We start from the raw sequence: 18852 nt of genomic DNA, 5'->3' as shown, positions 1-18852 counted from the left end.
CGAAATCCGATCCATGTATATTACAAACAGGATTGGTGACAAAGCGCAGCCCTGGCGGAGGCCAACCCTCACCGGAAATGGGTCCGACTTACTGCCGAGGACCCGGACACAGCTCTCGCTTTGGGAGTACAGAGATTGGATGGCCCTGAGTAGAGACCCCCTCACCCCATACTCCCGCAGCACCTCCCACAGTAACTCCCTGGGAACTCGGTCATACGCCTTCTCCAAGTCTACAAAACACATGTAGACCGGATAAGCGTACTCCCAGGCCCCCTCCAGGATCCTTGCGAGAGTAAAAAGCTGATCCGTCGTTCCACGACCAGGACGGAATCCGCATTGTTCCTCCTCAATCTGAGGTTCGACAATCGGCCTGACCCTCCTTTCGAGTACCTTAGAGTAAACTTTCCCGGGGAGGCTGAGTAGTGTGATGCCTCTGTAATTGGCACACACCCTCTGATCCCCCTTTTTAAATAGGGGAACCACCACCCCGGTCTGCCACTCCTTCGGTACTGTTTCCGACTTCCACGCAACGTTGATGAGACGTGTCAACCATGACAGTCCCTCAACACCCAGAGCCTTCAGCATTTCCGGGCGGATCTCATCCACCCCCGGGGCTTTGCCACTGTGGAGTTGTTTGACGACCTCAGTGACCTCCCCCCGGGAGATTGGTGTTGATCCCCCGTCATACTCCAGCTCTGCCTCTAACATAGAGGGCGGAGTTGTCGGATTCAGGAGTTCCTCAAAGTGTTCCTTCCAACGCCCTAACACTCCATCAGTTGAGGTCAACAACGTCCCATCCTTACTGTACACAGCTTGGATGGTTCCCTGCTTCCCCCCTCCTGAGGTGTCGGACAGTTTTCCAGAACAACTTTGGTGCCGCCCGAAAGTCCTTCTCCATGTCTTCTCCGAACTTCTCCCACACCCGCTGCTTTGCCTCGGCCACGGATGAGGCTGCTGCCCTTCGGGCCTGTCGGTACCTTGCAACTGCCTCGGGAGTCCCCCGGGATAACAAATCCCTGAAGGCCTCCTTCTTCAGTCGGACGGCTTCCCTGACCACCGGTGTCCACCAGGAGGTTCGAGGGTTACCGCCCCTTGAGGCACCTAGGACCTTGAGACCACAGCTCCCCGCCGCGGCTTCGGCAATAGAGGCTTTGAACACCGACCACTCTGGTTCAATGTCCCCAACCTCCACAGGAATGCCCGAAAAGCTCCGCCGGAGGTGTGAGTTGAAGGCCTCCTGAACTTGGGCCTCCTCCAGACGTTCCCAGTTCACCCGAACTACACGTTTGGGCTTACCAGGTCTATCCAGAGGCTTCCCCCGCCACTCGACCCAACTCACCACCAGATGGTGATCAGTTGACAACTCCGCCCCCTCTCTTTACCCGAGTGTCCAAAACATACGGCCTCAGGTCCGATGATACGATAACGAAATCGATCATGGACCTTCTGCCTAGGGTGCTCTGGTACCACGTACACTTATGAGCATCCTTATGTTCGAACATGGTGTTTGTTATGGCCAATCCATGACTAGCACAGAAGTCCAGTAACAAACCACCACTCCGGTTCAGATCAGGGGGGCCGTTCCTCCCAATCACGCCCCTCCAAGTGTCTCCATCATTGCCCACATGTGCGTTGAAGTCTCCCAGCAAGATTAAAGAGTCCCCTTCAGGAGCCCCATACAGGACTCTTTCCAGGGTCTCCAAGAAGGCCGTATACTCTGAACTGCTGTTGGGTGCATAAGCACACACAACAGTCAGAGTTTTCCCCCCCATAACCCGCAGGCGTAGGGAGGCGACCCTCTCGTCCACTGGGGTAAACTCCAACAACGAAGCACCTAACCGGGGACTTGTGAGTATCCCCACACCCGCCCGGCGCCTCACACCTTGAGCAACTCCGGAGAAGAATAGAGTCCAACCCCTATCCAGAAGTAAGGTTCCAGAGCCGACGCTGTGCGTAGAGGTGAGCCCAACCAGATCCAACTGGTAACGCTCCACCTCCCGCACAAGCTCCGGCTCCTTCCCCCCCAGAGAGGTGACGTTCCACGTCCCCAAAGCCAGCTTCTGTCGCCCGGGTCTGGTCCGTCGAGACCCTCCGCTTTCACTGCCACCCTTCTGGCAGCGCACCCGACCCCATTGATGTTTCCCGTAGGTGGTGGGCCCGCGGGACGGAGAAGCGGAGGTGTTGCCCACGTTGCCTTTTCGGGCTGGGCCCGGCCGGGCTCCGTGGCAAGCCCGGCCACCAGACGCTCGCCGACGAGTCCTCCTTCTGGGCCTGGCTCCAGAAGGGGACCCCGGGCTTCCTCCGGGCCGGGTATCCTCACTTCTTGTATCGTCTTTCATGAGGTCTTTTGAACCAATCTTATCCACAACATAAAATAATATATTAAAATATAACCTCAATCTTTCTTCTAGACATGTTAAAAGCTTGCTTGAATGGGTTATAGGTTTCTTCTGTTGTTCTCTCGTCTTTGAAATATATAAGGAATGTGTTGTTTGAGTCTAGTAGAACGAGGGTATTACAATTGAGCAATTTCTACTACATGTATTATGTATTTATCATGTATTCTTAATACTATTACAAATAAACATGTAATAATGTTTTAGAGGAGGACCTCAAGCTAGCAAACTCAATTTCTTGCTTTAAATCTCTTAAAACTAACTTATCTTATGGGCTTTTTCCTAAATGATGGTGTTTGTTATTGCTTTATGAATTCATATATGTTTATATCTTCTCTAAATCAAGATTATGTGAATCTGATTTGTTTCTGTTGGGTGCAATTAATTATCAACAAGAGATAAGATAAGTCAAATAAGTACTTTATTGATGGCAGTATAAAAATACAAAAAAAAAAATGGTATCAAAAAGGCATGCCATTAAACAATACAAATAAAAAATGTAAAACTGTAGAAAGCATAAATATACATGGCATTGTAAAAATAAATATAAAATGCACATTTTAAAGAAAATAAATAAACAAGAAAGTACAAATGTTGCATTTAAAAATTAACTAGATACAAAATATATAATATGTACAATAACTATTAAGGGTATTTGAAGTATCACGGAGGAGACGGGCCACGTCGGCTGCCCAGTCCCCCTAGCACCTCGCCAAGAATGCGCAGGAAGGCTAGGTTGAAGGTCTCTGCTTGAGCGGCCTCCTCCCTTCTCAAGACGGCCTCCTCCCTTCTCAAGACGGCCTCCTCCCTTCTCAAGACGGCCTCCTCCCTTCTCAAGACGGCCTCCTCCCTTCTCAAGGCGGCCTCCTCCCTTCTCAAGACGGCCTCCTCCCTTCTCAAGACGGCCTCCTCCCTTCTCAAGGCGGCCTCCTCCCTTCTCAAGGCCGCATCCAACTCCCATCTCCGCTCAGCAGACGCTTTGGCCCAGCCCAAGTGCCGTTCCTGCTGGGCCATGTGCTGTTCATGGTGCCGTTCCTGCTGGGCCCGATCCTCTCCTCCTCGTTTCCTCTTGCCTGGGTGACAATAAGATAATAATTAGCAATAAGGAAAAAACACTGGACGGGTACAGGTCACACAAGGATATAAGAATAACATGTATAAACAGAACAACAGTAAGGTGAACTAAAGAAAGTTCTGGCCCTAGATGTTTACAATGATTGTGAATTACATGAAGACATGGTAAGCACGTCCAGCTACCAGAAATGAACGGAGAGGACGCTGGCGAGGACTGTTCGCCGCTTCTCCGCCTCTGTTACCCTCTATCACCCTCAGCTAACATTCGTTCTTGCAATAACCTTCAAATTGGACTACTGCCCTGCATTGCACATCTCTGCTGCACTGCACATTGTTTTTAATTTCTGCCTCCGTTGCTGGCTGCCCTCACTCAGCCATCAAAGTGCCGGGTGGCTACTGCTATCTGCTACATCGCCTACCTGTCTGTCTCCATCCCTCGCAACAACCGTGGACTCTCTCTGCCTCCTGTCTTCACCTCCGGGGTACATCTGTCCCGTCCCGCTGTTCACATCCTCCTGCCATGTCGTGGATCTTCCTCGTCTCCACAACAATCCTCCACCTCTGCGCACCTAGCCCGCTAGCCGCTATCGCTGCTAACACACTGCTCCCAGCATTCCCGCCTGTCATCATGCTGAAATACTCCGTCTCACAGCTTCTGTCATTCACCAACTCCTCCACCCCGTCTTCCATCTCAGTCATCAGACATCTTGGACTCCTTCGTCGACCCCGCTACATTCACCGAAGCACCCGCCGCAGTTTTGTTTACTCTCAGCACGGTCAATCCATAACATCAATCTGCTCTACCCAACGCACTGTCGCACACCTGACGCGTCATCAGAACGCAACTCCTACTGCTCCTTTCTTTCTCCCCTGCATGTAATACCTGGAGCGGATCCCACTCCCCTCCGCCTCCCAACACATATAACAAGCCATTTCTCCCCACCATCAAGCCCCCCTCCTCTGCTCCACTGCCCCCCCTCTCGTCGTGCCCACCCCCGCGCTGCTAACCTGGCCAACCTCATACCTCTCCAGTCTGCCACTACCCCTCCAACCCCCCACTTGACCAATTTTGCCCTCCTCAATATCCGGTCACTTAACAATAAAGCCCACATCCTTCACGAAATAAGTCTGGACAAATCCATTGACTTCTTTCTGCTCACTGAACCCTGGCAACAACCCAATGACTTCTTCTCCCTCAACCAAACATCCCCCCCTAGTTTTAATTACATCACTAAACCCCGCCCCTCACGCCGTGGTGGTGGGCTCGCTGTCATCTACAACCACAACATCCGGACTACAGAACTCACCCTCCCCTCAGTACCATCCTTCGAATTCCTCGCCTTCAAAGCCCCTCCCTCACTGACAGTTATCCTCATTTACCGCCCCCCCAAACCACACCCCTCCTTCCTCTCTGATCTCACTGAACTCCTCACCATTGCTTCATCCCTCTCCTCACGTCTGTTACTGCTCGGCGACCTCAACATCCACATGGACTCCCCCACCTGCAAACTCGCTTCTGAGTTCTCCTCCCTTCTGGACAATTTCTCAATTACCCAACATGTCACCTTCCCCACTCATGATAAAGGAAACATCCTTGACCTTGTCTGCTCCATCAACCTCCCAGTACTCGACCTCCACCCCTGCCCCTTTCCCCTCTCTGACCACAAACTCATACAGTTCACCATCTGACACACATACATCTCCCCCAACATCCACCGCCACCATTTCTCCCCCCATCTCCCTGGACCTCCCGAGCCTTCCTCCCCACGGCCGCCTCTCCCAGTTCACTCTGGTTACCCACCCTGAAATACTCAAACTGATCAGCTCCTCCAAACCCACAACCTGCTCCCTTGACCCTCTACCCACCCCTCTACTGAAGTCCTGTCTCCCCGTCCTCTGCCCCTACCTTGTCAACCTTTTCAACTCCTCCCTGTCCCAAGGTACCGTTCCCTCTGCCTTCAAAACTGCTGCTGTCACTCCCATCCTCAAGAAACCCGGTCTGGATCCCTCCTCCCTCAGTAACTACCGTCCCATCTCCAACCTCCCCTTTCTCTCAAAAACAATAGAACGCATTATCTCCAAACAACTCCACCGCCATCTCCAAACCAACCAGCTTTTTGAACCCCTTCAGTCTGGTTTTCGTCCCCACCACAGCACAGAAACGGCCCTCATCAAAGTCCTCAATGACCTCCTCACCTCTGCTGACACCGGTTCCCTCAACATCCTCATCCTCCTCGACCTGAGTGCAGCCTTCGATACCGTGAGCCACACCATCCTGCTTACCCGACTCCAGGACATCGGTATCGATGGTACTGCACTCAGGTGGCTCCAGTCCTACCTCTCCGACAGATCCCACTTCATCTCCCTCAACAACCACTCCTCTTCCACAGCTTCAGTCACCCAAGGTGTTCCCCAAGGTTCAGTACTCGGCCCCCTCCTCTTCATCATCTACATCCTCCCCCTTGGTCAGATTCTCCGCAAATACAACCTGGACTTTCACTGCTATGCCGACGACACCCAGATTTACCTCAGCACCAAATCCCCCAACAACACCCCCCTCACCCACATCGAATCCTGTCTGACTGCATTCAAATCCTGGATGCAACACAACTTCCTCAAACTCAACAGCAATAAAACTGAACTCCTCCTCATCGGATCAAAATCTACCCTCAGCAAAACCCCCAACCTGACAATCACCATTGATGGCACCCCTGTTTCCCCCTCCACCCAGGCACGCAACCTTGGCGTGATATTTGACCCCACCCTCTCCCTCGAGCCCCACATCCGTCATGTTGTCAAAATCTTATTTTTCCACCTCCGCAATATTGCCAAACTCCGTCCCTCTCTCACCCGCCCTGCAGCTGAGCAACTCATTCACGCATTCATCTCCTCCCACCTTGACTATTGCAACTCCCTCCTCTACGGCATCAGCTCCACCTCCCTCAGTAGACTCCAGCGTGTCCAGAACGCAGCCGCCAGACTCCTCACCCACACCAAATCATGGCATCATATCACCCCTGTCCTCAAAGAACTCCACTGGCTCCCCGTTACACACCGCATCAATTACAAACTCCTGGTCCTTACTTATAAAGCCCTCCACCATCTGCCCCCCCCCCCCCTACCTCACTGACCTCCTCACCCTCTACCAACCACCCCGGTCCCTCAGATCCACCTCAGCCGGTTTGCTTTCAATCCCCAAGGCCAAACTCCGGAGCTTCGGGGACAGAGCCTTCTCTGTGGCAGCCCCGAAGCTCTGGAACTCACTCCCCCAAGACCTCCGTGAGTCTGAGTCCCTCACCCTGTTCCAGTCCCGCCTCAAAACCCACCTTTTCAACTCTTTATCTATAAAGCCCCCCCCCCCCCCCCCCCCCCCCCTCTTAATCAACTTCCTCCTGACTGCTTTTCTGTTGTGTTTTGTTTCTTTTTGGCTTTGTCTCGGTTTTTTTGTTTTTTGTTGTTGTTTTGTTTTGTTTGTATACCCCCCCCTCCCAAATGTAAAGCGTCTTTGGGTCCAGAAAAGCGCTATATAAAATTAATATATTATTATTAATTACATTATGTCCAGCCTGTTGATAATGAATATAAATATATGTATATGATAGGATGTCACACACAACTGTACTAGCTGCTTACTAGCTAAGACTTTACTTGTAACAGAGCATTTCCACACAGTGGTATAGCTTATTTTAATTACTGACGATGGATGATCCAAGGTTTAAAAAAACAAAACACAATTCCAGTCGTTTTGCCATTTCTATTTCTTACCTAGAACCACATGCTGCGGTGTCGTGATGGCACTCGGCGTTGGTGGTTGAGTTGGTGTCGGTTCTTTGGCTAGTGTCTGTGGTCGATGACGATGTTGTGGACGGAACACTGCCATCACCCGTTGTTCGGGAATGTTCCTCCTCACTAGTCCCAATGTAATCATCTAGAACAGCAAAATGACTTGTTAATTCCACAAACTACTGCAGCACAATACTAAATAGCAACAACAACTATAGAAAAGAAAAACTGAACGTAAACAATGGCACATGGTGTTAGCAAACAATAGCTCTAGCTAAGGCTATCTGCCTAGGCTATCTGCCTTAGCTAGCTATGTAGCTCTTCGGGGCTCCATAAAAGCATGGGTTGTCGAACATTAATGTAAGGATTAAAATAGACTTATTTGTTAGAAGTGAGCGTACCTTGCAGGGACTCCAGTAAAGCCGTTGCAGAGTCCAGGCCTCCCTCCCTCCCAACGTTGGCCGGTCTATGGCCGTAAATATGGTTGGACAAGTCGAACAACTTCCATTGTATCCTACCCGCACCACTCGTGTTATTGTTGTCCTTAACTTGGCGATATTCACTCTTCATCTTTTTGAGTTTTTCCCAACACTGCAGGAAAGTCCTCGACAATCCGCGTTCGGACATCTGTGCAGAGACATCCTGGAACAATTTCACATTTCGCGTTGTTCCGTCGAGCTCCCGCTGGATTTTATCATCCCCAATGAGATTAAGGAACGTCGTCACCTCCTCGGTCGACCACGGTGTGCTTTTCTTCGACGTTGCCATTTTTGTAGCTCCTCCGTTTACTAAATGCTGTTAATAAAAATGCTGCAAGCTTGCTTCTAGATATATATGCCACGCTAGGGATGATCTCGCGCACGATCTTGTGACGATTCTCTCTGACCAATCAGCAGTCGAGAGTGTTGACGTCACTAGTTCAGCCCTGGCCTGATAGAACCACGATTTTATGGGGCCGGAAAAAGAGGGAAAAAGTACCCACTAGCCGGTGCTAGGCTATATGGAAAGGCCACCAAAAACTGGCCTGGACGCTTGAGGACGGTTAAGGACGCTTAAACGGGGCTACCCGCTGCAGTGGAAATGCGCCATAATTGTGCCGCATAAGCGCATAGGTGCGCTGCATTTGCGGCTCAGTTGAGGCTCCCTCCGCAAGATGAGGCCCCCCTGCGAGGTGAGGCCCCACGCAGTCTGCGTGATCGGCCTGTAGGGAGAGACGGCCCAGACTCCAGCAGCCGGCGCCCTAACCACACCCCGCTGCCACACCTGTCTTCCCTCTTTAATGTTGCAAACCCAATTCAACTTTTTGTTATGTACAAAGAGAGAAAATGTAGTCTCCCTGCTCTTATGAGTTGGTCCAGACGTTGTCCTGCTCTTCTGTGGCGGACCTGCAGAAGTTAGATGCCTCCTGAATTGTGACTGCTTGCAGCAGAGCTGAAACAGCTGGGCACTGACCCCAGTCCTGCTCCACTGGGGTCCAGCTGCCCCTTCTTGGTCACTTTTCCACTGGATTGAGTTGGAAGTCAGGTAATATGAAACTTGATTTATTTGCAACCATTTTTTTGCAGATTTCACTGTTGAATATGTTGACCATGTTAGATTGTGTTTCCTATCACATTCAATACAAGGATATATCTAAATTGATGTTGTCTTAGAGAAGATCAACTTGGAGCACAACAATCAGATACTATATGCTTGGTTTAATTCACATTTCACACACTTAACTGCATCTTTGAAAATCAGATTGTGTGTTCAACTTTCTCACAAATGCTAATTTCCTTTTTCACTGGATTGAGTTAATGGGGCGAAGCCTGCGAGCTAGTTCAGGCAGTCAACTCGAGCACTTATGCTGCATTCATACATAACGCCCTCTTGCCACTCTACAACCAACCAAACAGAGTCTCCTTAATATGCCGCTCTATTTAACCTGCCAGATCTCTCTCCATGCATTGCTTGCTGCTGCTACCTCTACGTCGCTGCTGCTTGCCTGCTGCGTTCACTTGCTATTGCTGCGTTCACTTGCTATTGCTGCGTTCATGTTCCTGCTGCTGTGTTTCATGTTGCTGCTGCTTGCCTGCCGGTGCTGTCCTTGCAAATGTCTATTGCAATCTCCGACTCTGGAACCGAATCATCATACGCAAGAAGCCGTAAGAAATGCCTCATTCCCGAAACACAGGCTAGCTCAGAGCATGGTTCAGACGCCGCTGGAATGAGCCACAGCTCCCGCACGACACACATTCAGGTGTCCCTTCCGTCCTCATCTGGAGTAGCTTTTAATATCCTTTGGGCCAGAGGAAGTCCCGAGTTCTACGCCAGCTCCGGTAACAACCCCTCTCTTGTGTGTCAGCTAAGAGTCGCACTGTCTCTCGGTCGGCGGGTATTTCAACACCAAAAAAGGCAGGAGCAAGCTGACTCCGGCATTCCCAAAGTACCTGCCATCCTGTCCTACCTTCTCGAAGTAAAATCAGTGCTTGAAGCCTTTAATTGCACAATATATATTCCCGTGAACAAACTCGATTTCCTCTACCTGCAATGTAAACAAATGTTTCTACTTCCACGTTCAACCACGTTGTGCCGCTGACGTCACACTCCTGAGGATTCTGGGAATTGGAGTCCCAGATCCAGCCACGAGTTCTAGCTTCCGGCCCCTGCAGCAGCAATTCCTTTGGAATCGTATCTTGGCAGGTATATATAATACTATTCTGCATAGCAATGTTTTATTATGGAAATATTTGGCCTGCAGTAAGTCATATTTGAGGCATTTATACAGAAGTTGTATGTGTATAAGTATTTATACTAGGCCTACTATAAATCAATGAAATTAAAAACGGAAATAAATTAATAATTTCCATCACGTGAATATGAAGGGAAGCTCGATACATTTTTGACCATCATTTTAGACTTCAATCTCCTACAGTGTCTTTTCTATGAATACCATGAATCATTCTCTGCCAAGCGGCCATGTACATTTAATCACCTACCAAAGAAGAGTTTTTCCTTACAGGAATTAAGCTCTACCTGCAATATTCTGCCCCTCGCTGGGTGTGCCTCAGGAGGCCACAGTGCTGCAAATCGTTTCCAAGCTCTTTCTAATCACAGATGTTCGTCAAATGACCTTATCACAGGCTTAAATCAAGGTTTCTTAGCAGGTTATGCTGGCTCCCAGGGTCCCATGTCTGTTGAAACCTGCACTCAAGACTGAAGTTTGCACTGAAGGAGCCAGGAGTATTACACGTGCTGCTATTTAAACGTTTACAAACACGACAGGCCCCTAGCCTAGTGCTAGGAGGAATTATTCTAGCAACGTTTCTTGAGCCGTTAGTTCCTCACGATTATTCTGTTAAGAGTATTATTAACTACTAAAGATTTTTCCCGTTTCTTTGCTCTGTAGATGACATGGCAGGGAAAGCAGACATCCCGTATGCCTTCTGTGGCAAAAATATTTTAAGGTTTTACAATCAAATGTGCATTTGGTTTCCATAGTAACCCACGTTTCTTTGACACCTCATCAGAAGCATTATGCTGGATTCTCTGCAACACTGTAAGCACCCCTTGGTTTCCATCTTTTAACCATTTCTTAGTTGTTAACTTTCCCAGATAAAACTTTTCAACAGCTAGGCCTACCTCTTTCAGAACAGGAACTGGAAGCCCTTCCACACGTCTAGAATTATCGGTATCATTCTCGATAGTGTGCTGATGCAAGCTTCACTGCCATCAGACAAGCTGTCCCGCATCAGAACTGCCATAATTACAATTCATGTTATTTATTTAGCGCCTTTCCAAATGTTCAAAGTGCTCTACGTTATACTACATATTAGACTTGTAATACATTCAATACTGATTACTGCCTTCAATTATGGTCTCCCACTGGTAGTCTCTCTAAAAGAGATGTTTTATATTTATAAGGAACAAGCGCTAGCCTTTCTGTCCAAACCTTAAGGCACCATAGTCTTAGGTCACGTTCACACCTGCTTGGTTAGTACTATTGAATCGGTCCCTGTAGCGTTAACCCCTTGATGCGGTTCGTTGGATTGGTGTGGAAGCAGTCCGATACCTCTGCTCCGCCTAAAAGAGGTGGTCTCGGGTCGCTCGCTAGTAAACTCTGGAGAGGTTCATTGCTGGTGTGACGCAGTCCGCATCAAAACATGGGAAACAACTATTTGCGCGTCATCGCTTGTTTTGCTATCTATGCTGTGTGCAACATCCAGTAACCTATAGGGTCATGCATTCATTCTGGTGACTGCTTACCTCACTGGTCCCCTGTGTACAGAGAAAAGGCAGTGGTACAATCTCATCAGAGCCACCTGTCATCGGTGAAACCTCCTCACTGCATAACGTCTATTATGTGTTATAATGTTTTTAATGCACGTTGTCGGATTTATAATCCTATGCGCCGGCCGCAGAGTCTGTTGATGTACTCTCCAGATTAACAGCAGCATGAAAATAACCTGCCAATGCTCCATGATGCAGGCTACTGTAGAAATAGCTGGGATCTGCATTTTATCCGCTTAATGTCCCGCCAATTGTTGAAAAAGCATCTCCGTACAATGACTTTAGTTTACAGTTCATAGTCTGTTTGAGGTTGCCTGGGTGAACGCAAACCCAACCTTCTTTAAATGAAACGATGTAATACACTTGCGTCTGGTGTAAAGACGCGGACTATTCGGCATGAATGCAATCTTAGAGATGGCTATTGCTCAGATCTTTGGTCCTTAGCCCCTCTGCGACGAGTGGAAGGTTATGTTCATTCTTTTATAATGACCTTGCGGTGTCCTCAGATCCTCTCTAGTTACTTACAGATGATGCGCCTTCTGCTGGTTCGGGGGATTTCACAATGAGTGGTTTGCCCCACCAGCTTGCCATGCCCTTCGTTCAACCAAATGACTCTGGATCTACACGTCAAGCCTTCAAGGATTTCCCATATTCTGCCTCCAACCAAGAGTATGATTCAAAGCATACAATTCAGCTTGGTACTTTATCTTCTTCTGTCCCTCCTCTGTGTACTTATGCAATAGATATAATAGTTGTTCATGCATTAATTGCATTTTCATTCGAATCCTGCAATCTTCAAGTGCTAAGTATTAAGCCACGCTAGAGTTCATTAATTTGCTCCTCAAGGGCCTTAAGAAGGCACGTCCTCCACGCAATGATAAAGACTACCTCTTAACTTCGCATCCGTGCAAAGGTTAATGTCTAAGTTCAGGCAAAGGGGTTTCACTATACATTGATAAACGTCAGAGGCAGTTGTTACAGCTTTCTATTGGTTTCTCAGGTGGCGAATATACACAGACCTCTCACCTTTTAATCCTCAGCATAATCTCTCCCTTACTGAATTAACTTTGGAGATCAACTATACACACGTTTTTGAAACATTCAATGTCTGACATTTCTGTTTGGGGAGTCAAGGAACCCCGAATAATCATTGCTAAAACTAACACTGTTTTCTTGCTGAACTTCTCGCATCATTGCCCTCTGACACATGGGTCGGCACCCATGTTTATTCGATGGCTGCAAACCTAACGACGAGGGTTCTCCTCCAAGCTGCGTGATCTCTGCCTAAGCTGCGACCTGCCCCCAGATCGCTATTCCCACTGTTTAAGAATCTGCACAGCCACAACCGCAGCTCTATATCCGCCTACCTCAACCCTGAGTATCCTGGGCCGTCGGTCATCTTCTGCCCACCAGCGCTATATCATGCCTCACTTGAATGAGATCCTTGCAGCACAAACAACCATGAGCTCTTGCACTACTCGATGATGTACTCTGATGTACATGCACTCTATGGTTCTATCTCACATCACCTACTGCTTAGCAACCTGGTCACATGCCGTACAACCACTCTTAAACCCTTGGATTCATTAAACAAACAAACACTTAAAATAGTCGATAAGAAATCATTTCATTCTCATCATTGCCCAATACTCACAAAATATAACTTGTTGAGCTGGGAAAATGTAATGAGATATGCAAATGCTTACCTCATGTACAAAATAATACGATAGTTACGTATGTAACTACGGTTCTATGAATACTGGATGACTGCCAGAGACGGTGCTTTAGTACTGGATATCTTTCGTCTCGCGCATGCGTAGGTCGAATATTTATATCAACAAAGTTACGTGTGACCTCGTATGACCCTGGAAGGCATAAGTTCCGGTGTTGTCAACGAGTTCAGTCCTATGGAATCTTCTCGCGGAAACACGAGATTCAGAGTGACCAAGAAACTCTGGCGGTCATCCAGTATTCATAGAACCGTAGTTACATACGTAACTATCGTTCTATTTCATCCTTACTGACCGCCAGAGGCGGTGCTTTAGCACTGGATGACCTATACCAGGGGTCGGCAACCCGCTGCCCTTTAAGCCCTCTGCTCTGGCTCCCTTGAGTTTAGACAAAAATAAGAAGGAAATAAAATAAAAGTATTTGTAGGACTATTTACATTTTGTTGCATGGTTGAAAATGTTTTGTATCTTGTATTTTGAGGTAATACTGTGACACATAAATAAAAAACAAAACGGTTTTATTAGGTCAACTAAAATATGCGTAACATCCTGCTACAGTCCCGCGCGAGCGCCTTTTCTTGGAGGCGAATAACCTGACCCCCGGCTCGATGAGCGAACTATGGATAAATCAAAGAAAAGTACCGGAGGAACACAGGATTTAATTCTGTGTGGACAGTTATCTGCTTTCACAGCAAACGATGCTGGTTTACCGGTATGTCTGATATGTAGAGAGAAGTTGTCAAAGGTGGTGCAGCCTTTACGTATCGAGGAACAACAAGGGAGAGGAAGACAGCTGACGATCTTCAGTCATAATTCAATGGGGTATGTCATGTATTTCAGAAAACACTTTTTGTTATATTCCATGGAATGCTCTTAACGTCCCGATAGCAATGAATATATTAAATGCTTTGACAATAAATACATACAAAAAATAATCTCTGGAAGCCGTAGCGCTGTAAAAAGCACGCCCAATCATCTGAGCCGGCCCGGCTAAAGTAACTGGATAGCCTACCTGCCTGTCAGCCTTCCATCTGTGCACAAACTTATCTCGTGCCCTCATTGGTCATGTGCGCGTTCGTGTGTGTTGGAGGAGGGACTCTGTGAGGAAGTCTGAAGGAAGAGGCATATTTTTTCCGGTTGTGTATTTTCAAATTCTAGCGCACTCGAGCTGGTTTCTCCATTCTTACCCACCCCACCTTTAACTCTTTTTAGGGTGCAGCTATATGTTTTATTTATTTCAAAGTGGGCCCATTTTAATAATATTTTTTTTTTCCTTCAAATGTGCAGAGGACTCCCCAAGTGCTGTGTTTAATTTATTTTAAAGTAGGCCTGTGTATTATTTGTAATTCTCCTTATAAGAGTTCTTTGTTTCTTATTAGAGGTTAACAGTTTTATATCATGTAATAAATAGCCTAATAAACGCAAAAAAACTGTAGTTTTTATCTGATATAACAATAAAAAACTATGAAATATGTTTTGCGGCTCCAGACAAAAAAATGTTTTGGAAAAAGGAGCAAAATGGCTCTTTTGGTCAAAAAGGTCGGGCCCTCCAGTGTCCAGACCCACTGCTGGAGGCAGCAGGGGTCAGGGTGCCACATCCGACCCTCCAACTGAGACAAGAGGTCCTTCCTGTTGGGGAGACGCCAAGGCGTCCCACAGCAGAGTCTGTGCAGCAGATGGACAGGCCCGCACCTAGCTGGGTTAAACAAGGTAGTTTAACAGGACAGCCTAGCCAGGCAGCTCCTGCTAGAGTCAAGCAACACGCCTACCAGGAGCGGGGGCGAGAACACTGCCTTCACTGGTTGAGTTGATAACGAATTCCAGATGCAGCGTAACCGGGAGCGGGTGCAAGAACACAGCCTCCACTAGCTACCTGCTGAACATAAAGAGTAGAGCAATGCTCCTACACGCCGAACACAGAGAGGGATGTAAATGTCCTACACCACGTTACCAGCAGAGAGAGCGGGAGCGAGCACTGCATTCACCTAGGTGGATTAGATAAGGAAATTTAACAGGGCAGTTTAGCCAGGCAGCTGCTGCTAGAATGAAGCAGCGCGTCTACCAGGAGCGGGGGCGAGAACACCGCGCTCACTGGTTGAGTTAATAACGAATGCCAGATGCAGCGTAGGCGGGAGCGGGGTGCGAGAACACAGCCTTCACCAGCTACCTGCTGAACGGAAAGAGTAGAGCAACGCTCCTACTCGCCGAACACAAAAGGGATGTAACTACACCCATGTTACCAGCAGAGGGAGCGGGAGCGAGAGCACTGCCTTCACCTAGCTGGAAAAAAAGAAGTTTCAGCAGGACAGCCTATCCAGTCGGCTGCTGCTAGAATAAAGCATCGCCTCTACCAGGAGTGGGGGCGAGAACACTGCTTTCGCTGGTTGAGTGACTGTGTCCAGAGCCACCCCCATGAAGGTTAGGCTCTGAGAGGGGTTCAGACAACTCTTCTCCATGTTCACCATGAGGCCTAGCCGGGCGACATGAGAGAGGAGAGCCGTGTCCTGGATCGTCTGTAACCGGGATGGTGCACAGATTAACCAGTCGTCTAAGGAGAGGGAGAGTCCGACTGAAACACCCTGAACTGGAAATGACGGCCTCTGAAGGCAAAGCGAAGAAACTGCCTGTGATGAGGCACAATAGGCACATGGAAATAAGCGTCCTTCAAGTCGACGGACGTGAACCATTCCCCCCTGGCCACGGTATGAAGAACGTCCGCTGTGCTCAGCACATGGAAAGGTAAAATCTTTAGGAACTTGTTGAGTCCCCTCAGATCTGGGGATTGGGCAAAGTCCACCGCCTTTCTTCCTTACCAGGAAGTAGGTCGAATAGAAGCCCCCGGGCTGTGAGATGGGGTCCACAGGCTCGATTGCACCCTTGGCAAGGAGGACTGACAGCTCCTGGTTTAGGGCGATTTCTTTTGCTTATGGTGGTCATCTTGACCCGGCTGAAGACTGGGGGCCAGTGTCGGAACTGAAGCTTGTATCCTTGGGTTACACCCAGGGGTCTGAAGCTTGAGCTACCCGGTAGTTGAGCTGCTGCTGGGAGAGATAACCAACAGCCGGCCCCAGACCCTCAGTACCTTTAGGGTACCGGATACCGAGGCTGCCTTGGGGGCGAGTTAGCAGGACCGTAGCGGGCCAGCCCCCTCGTGGGGCGCTGAGGCCCATGGTGAGCCGGTGGACGGAGAGTCCTACATGTCTCTGATAAGGGTGACTGTGTCAGCCAAACCTGGTGACGAGTCTGGACGAGAGTAGACATCAGGCGCCCAAGCTCTCTTGACATCAGAGCGAACGCCTGTAATGAGGCGTCACTGAGGCTGGTAGAGGAAGCGCTAAGGGCATCCTGCTGCGGGGAAGCTGAGAGGGCGAGCATGAGGTGAGAGAGGGAATTGCCTATACGGCCCATGCGCGCCGCTGCATCGTAAGCCTTAGTGAGCAGGTAATCAGTGACCCGACATTGGAGTCGAGGACACCTGGCCTCCGACCTCAGAGCTTCGTCAGGGGAAACTATGAGGGAAGCAATGGTAGGTAACAGTAATGGTAACAGCCGGCGTGTGGTCAAGGCCAACTCTTGCATGGCTGCCAGGGCTCGGCCATCGGACGTAAGACTGTAAAGAGCCTAAGTGTCCTCCAGCATGCATGTAACTCCTCAGATACTCACAAGAGGGAGGAACAGTAAAGATTGCGAAGAGTGCGCCTAAAGAACACACTGGCAGGCGCTGTTTCGGGCTGCTGCGCATCCAGCTGCTGGTGAGCCAGTGCCATGCGAATGACGGTACCCACGGAGCCGTCATCTGCCTCCTCCGAGGGACCATGAGCTGAGGTACAGGAGCCAGGCCCAGAAGCATGGGATGGGCTCTCCCCGTCATACTCATCAAATTGAGTGGCTGAAGCTGCCATCGAGAACACATCGTCTTCTAGAACCAGCTCAGTCACGGGTGGACTGGGTGCAGCGGCATGCTCTGTACGGGCACCAGAATGGAGAGCCAAGAGGAGTGACTTCATCTGGGCTAGTTCAGTAGTGAGTAGGTCCACCCTGGAGGACAGCCTATCAGGCTTAGTCCTCTTCTTGGGCGGTGCACCCGCAGCCTCTGCGGCCCAACGCCTAGGATGGGCTGTGCAGAGTCGACGGTGCAGGGGGAAGGCCACCCTCAGTCAGTAGTTCAACCTCGGCTAGTCTAGCAGCTCCTACCGCACGAGGCATGATGGTGCAATTGGGCCAAGACAAGAGGGGCAAAGGTCATGGCCATCCTCTGGTTAAAGAGGAGCCTTACAGGTGTTAGAGCCGTTAGACCTAGCGATAGCTAGAGCACTCAGCTGACTGTAAATAACTGGGCCAGGAAACAAATATGCAGTGGAGGGGAGTGAGCACAATAGTAGTTAGCTTGAGCGTGTAGTTAACTCTGCTAACTGGGGTGAGAACAATGAAGTCAGTTAATGGTTTTATGCCGTGAGAGGAGAGCGAGAATACTCTCTCCACTAGCGCCGTAGCGAGTTAGCCTAAGCGAGAGCACTCTGCTAACTGAAGGATGGAACGGGCATTAAACCAACTGTGTGCAGTGAGAGGGGAGCGGTAACACTCTCTTCACTAGTGCTGTAGCAAGTTAACTTTGAGCGACAGCACTCAGTTAACTGGAGGATGGAACAGGAACCAACTGTGAGCAGGGAGAGGGGAGTGGAGACACTCTCTTCACTAGTGCTGTAGCAAGTTAACTTTGAGCGACAGCACTCAGTTAACTGGAGGATGGAACAGGAACCAACTGTGAGCAGGGAGAGGGGAGTGGAGACACTCTCCTCACTAGCGCCGTAACAGTTAGCTTGAGCGAGAACACTCAGCTAACTGGACGATAGAACAGGCAAGGAACCAAATGTATGTAGTGAGAGGGGGGCGGAGATGCTCCCTTCACTAGCGCAGTAACAAATTAGCGAGAGCCCCCGGCTAACTTGTACACAGTTATCTCATTAGCTTGAGAATAGATAGCACAATCAGCGATAAATGGTAGCGATCTCACCGGCTGACGTGCAGGAGCGTCCGCTCTTTACCGGTCCGGAGCTCCTAGGGTCCGAGCGGTGAACACCGCAGTCCCCTCCCTTGGGAGGGCGGACAGCTAGCTCGTCGCAGCCTTTGGAGGGCGAGCGTTTTCCTAGCCCGCAGCTCCCATCGAGACGATCACACGAATCTTCATTTTCAATAAGCTAGCTTGGCTTCTACTCAAAAAGTAGTAACCTGCACAGCGAGAAGATGAAAAAGGACTGAACTCGTTGACAACACCGGAACGTATGCCTTCCGGGGTCATACGAGGTCACACGTGACTTTGTTGATATACATATTCGACCTACGCATGCGCGAGACGGAAGATATCCAGTGCTAAAGCACCGCCTCTGGCGGTCAGTAAGGATGAAATAGAACACGGCCTCACCTCACCTCCGCTCAGACATTGTATCACCATACGCACACCTGTAATAGGTCAACAAGAGCTGCAACAAGAGGAGACTGCGTTGTTCCATTAAGGAAGAGTTCATTCAGCCAATACAATCTTCTTTTTCTTTTAAAGCTGCACAAGAGTGGAACTCAATCCCAGTTCATTTACAGAAATG

The 18852-nt window shown here is 49.2% G+C and overlaps 1 protein-coding gene across 2 annotated transcripts; it reads right to left on the bottom strand.

The window, feature by feature from the left end:
- Window positions 1-3048: 3048 nt before the first annotated feature.
- LOC117551895 (trichohyalin-like) lies at window positions 3049-18524 on the bottom strand. 2 transcript variants are annotated; one of them, XM_034224979.1, is made up of 3 exons: window positions 18267-18524; window positions 7236-7398; window positions 3049-3469 (listed from the first exon to the last, which is right to left on the bottom strand). In XM_034224979.1, exons 2-3 carry the CDS (start codon window positions 7396-7398, stop codon window positions 3060-3062), a joined length of 573 nt encoding a protein of 190 aa, XP_034080870.1. In that variant the 5' UTR covers window positions 18267-18524; the 3' UTR covers window positions 3049-3059. The 2 variants fall into 2 exon arrangements, with proteins under 2 accessions (XP_034080870.1, XP_034080869.1); XM_034224978.1 differs by lacking the exon at window positions 18267-18524 and adding an exon at window positions 7655-7967.
- Between the last annotated feature and the right edge of the window lie 328 nt (window positions 18525-18852).

Source organism: Gymnodraco acuticeps, unplaced genomic scaffold, assembly GCF_902827175.1.
Source record: "Gymnodraco acuticeps unplaced genomic scaffold, fGymAcu1.1, whole genome shotgun sequence".
NCBI classification, from domain to species: domain Eukaryota; kingdom Metazoa; phylum Chordata; class Actinopteri; order Perciformes; family Bathydraconidae; genus Gymnodraco; species Gymnodraco acuticeps.
This window is presented reverse-complemented; position numbering and strand designations above follow the sequence as displayed.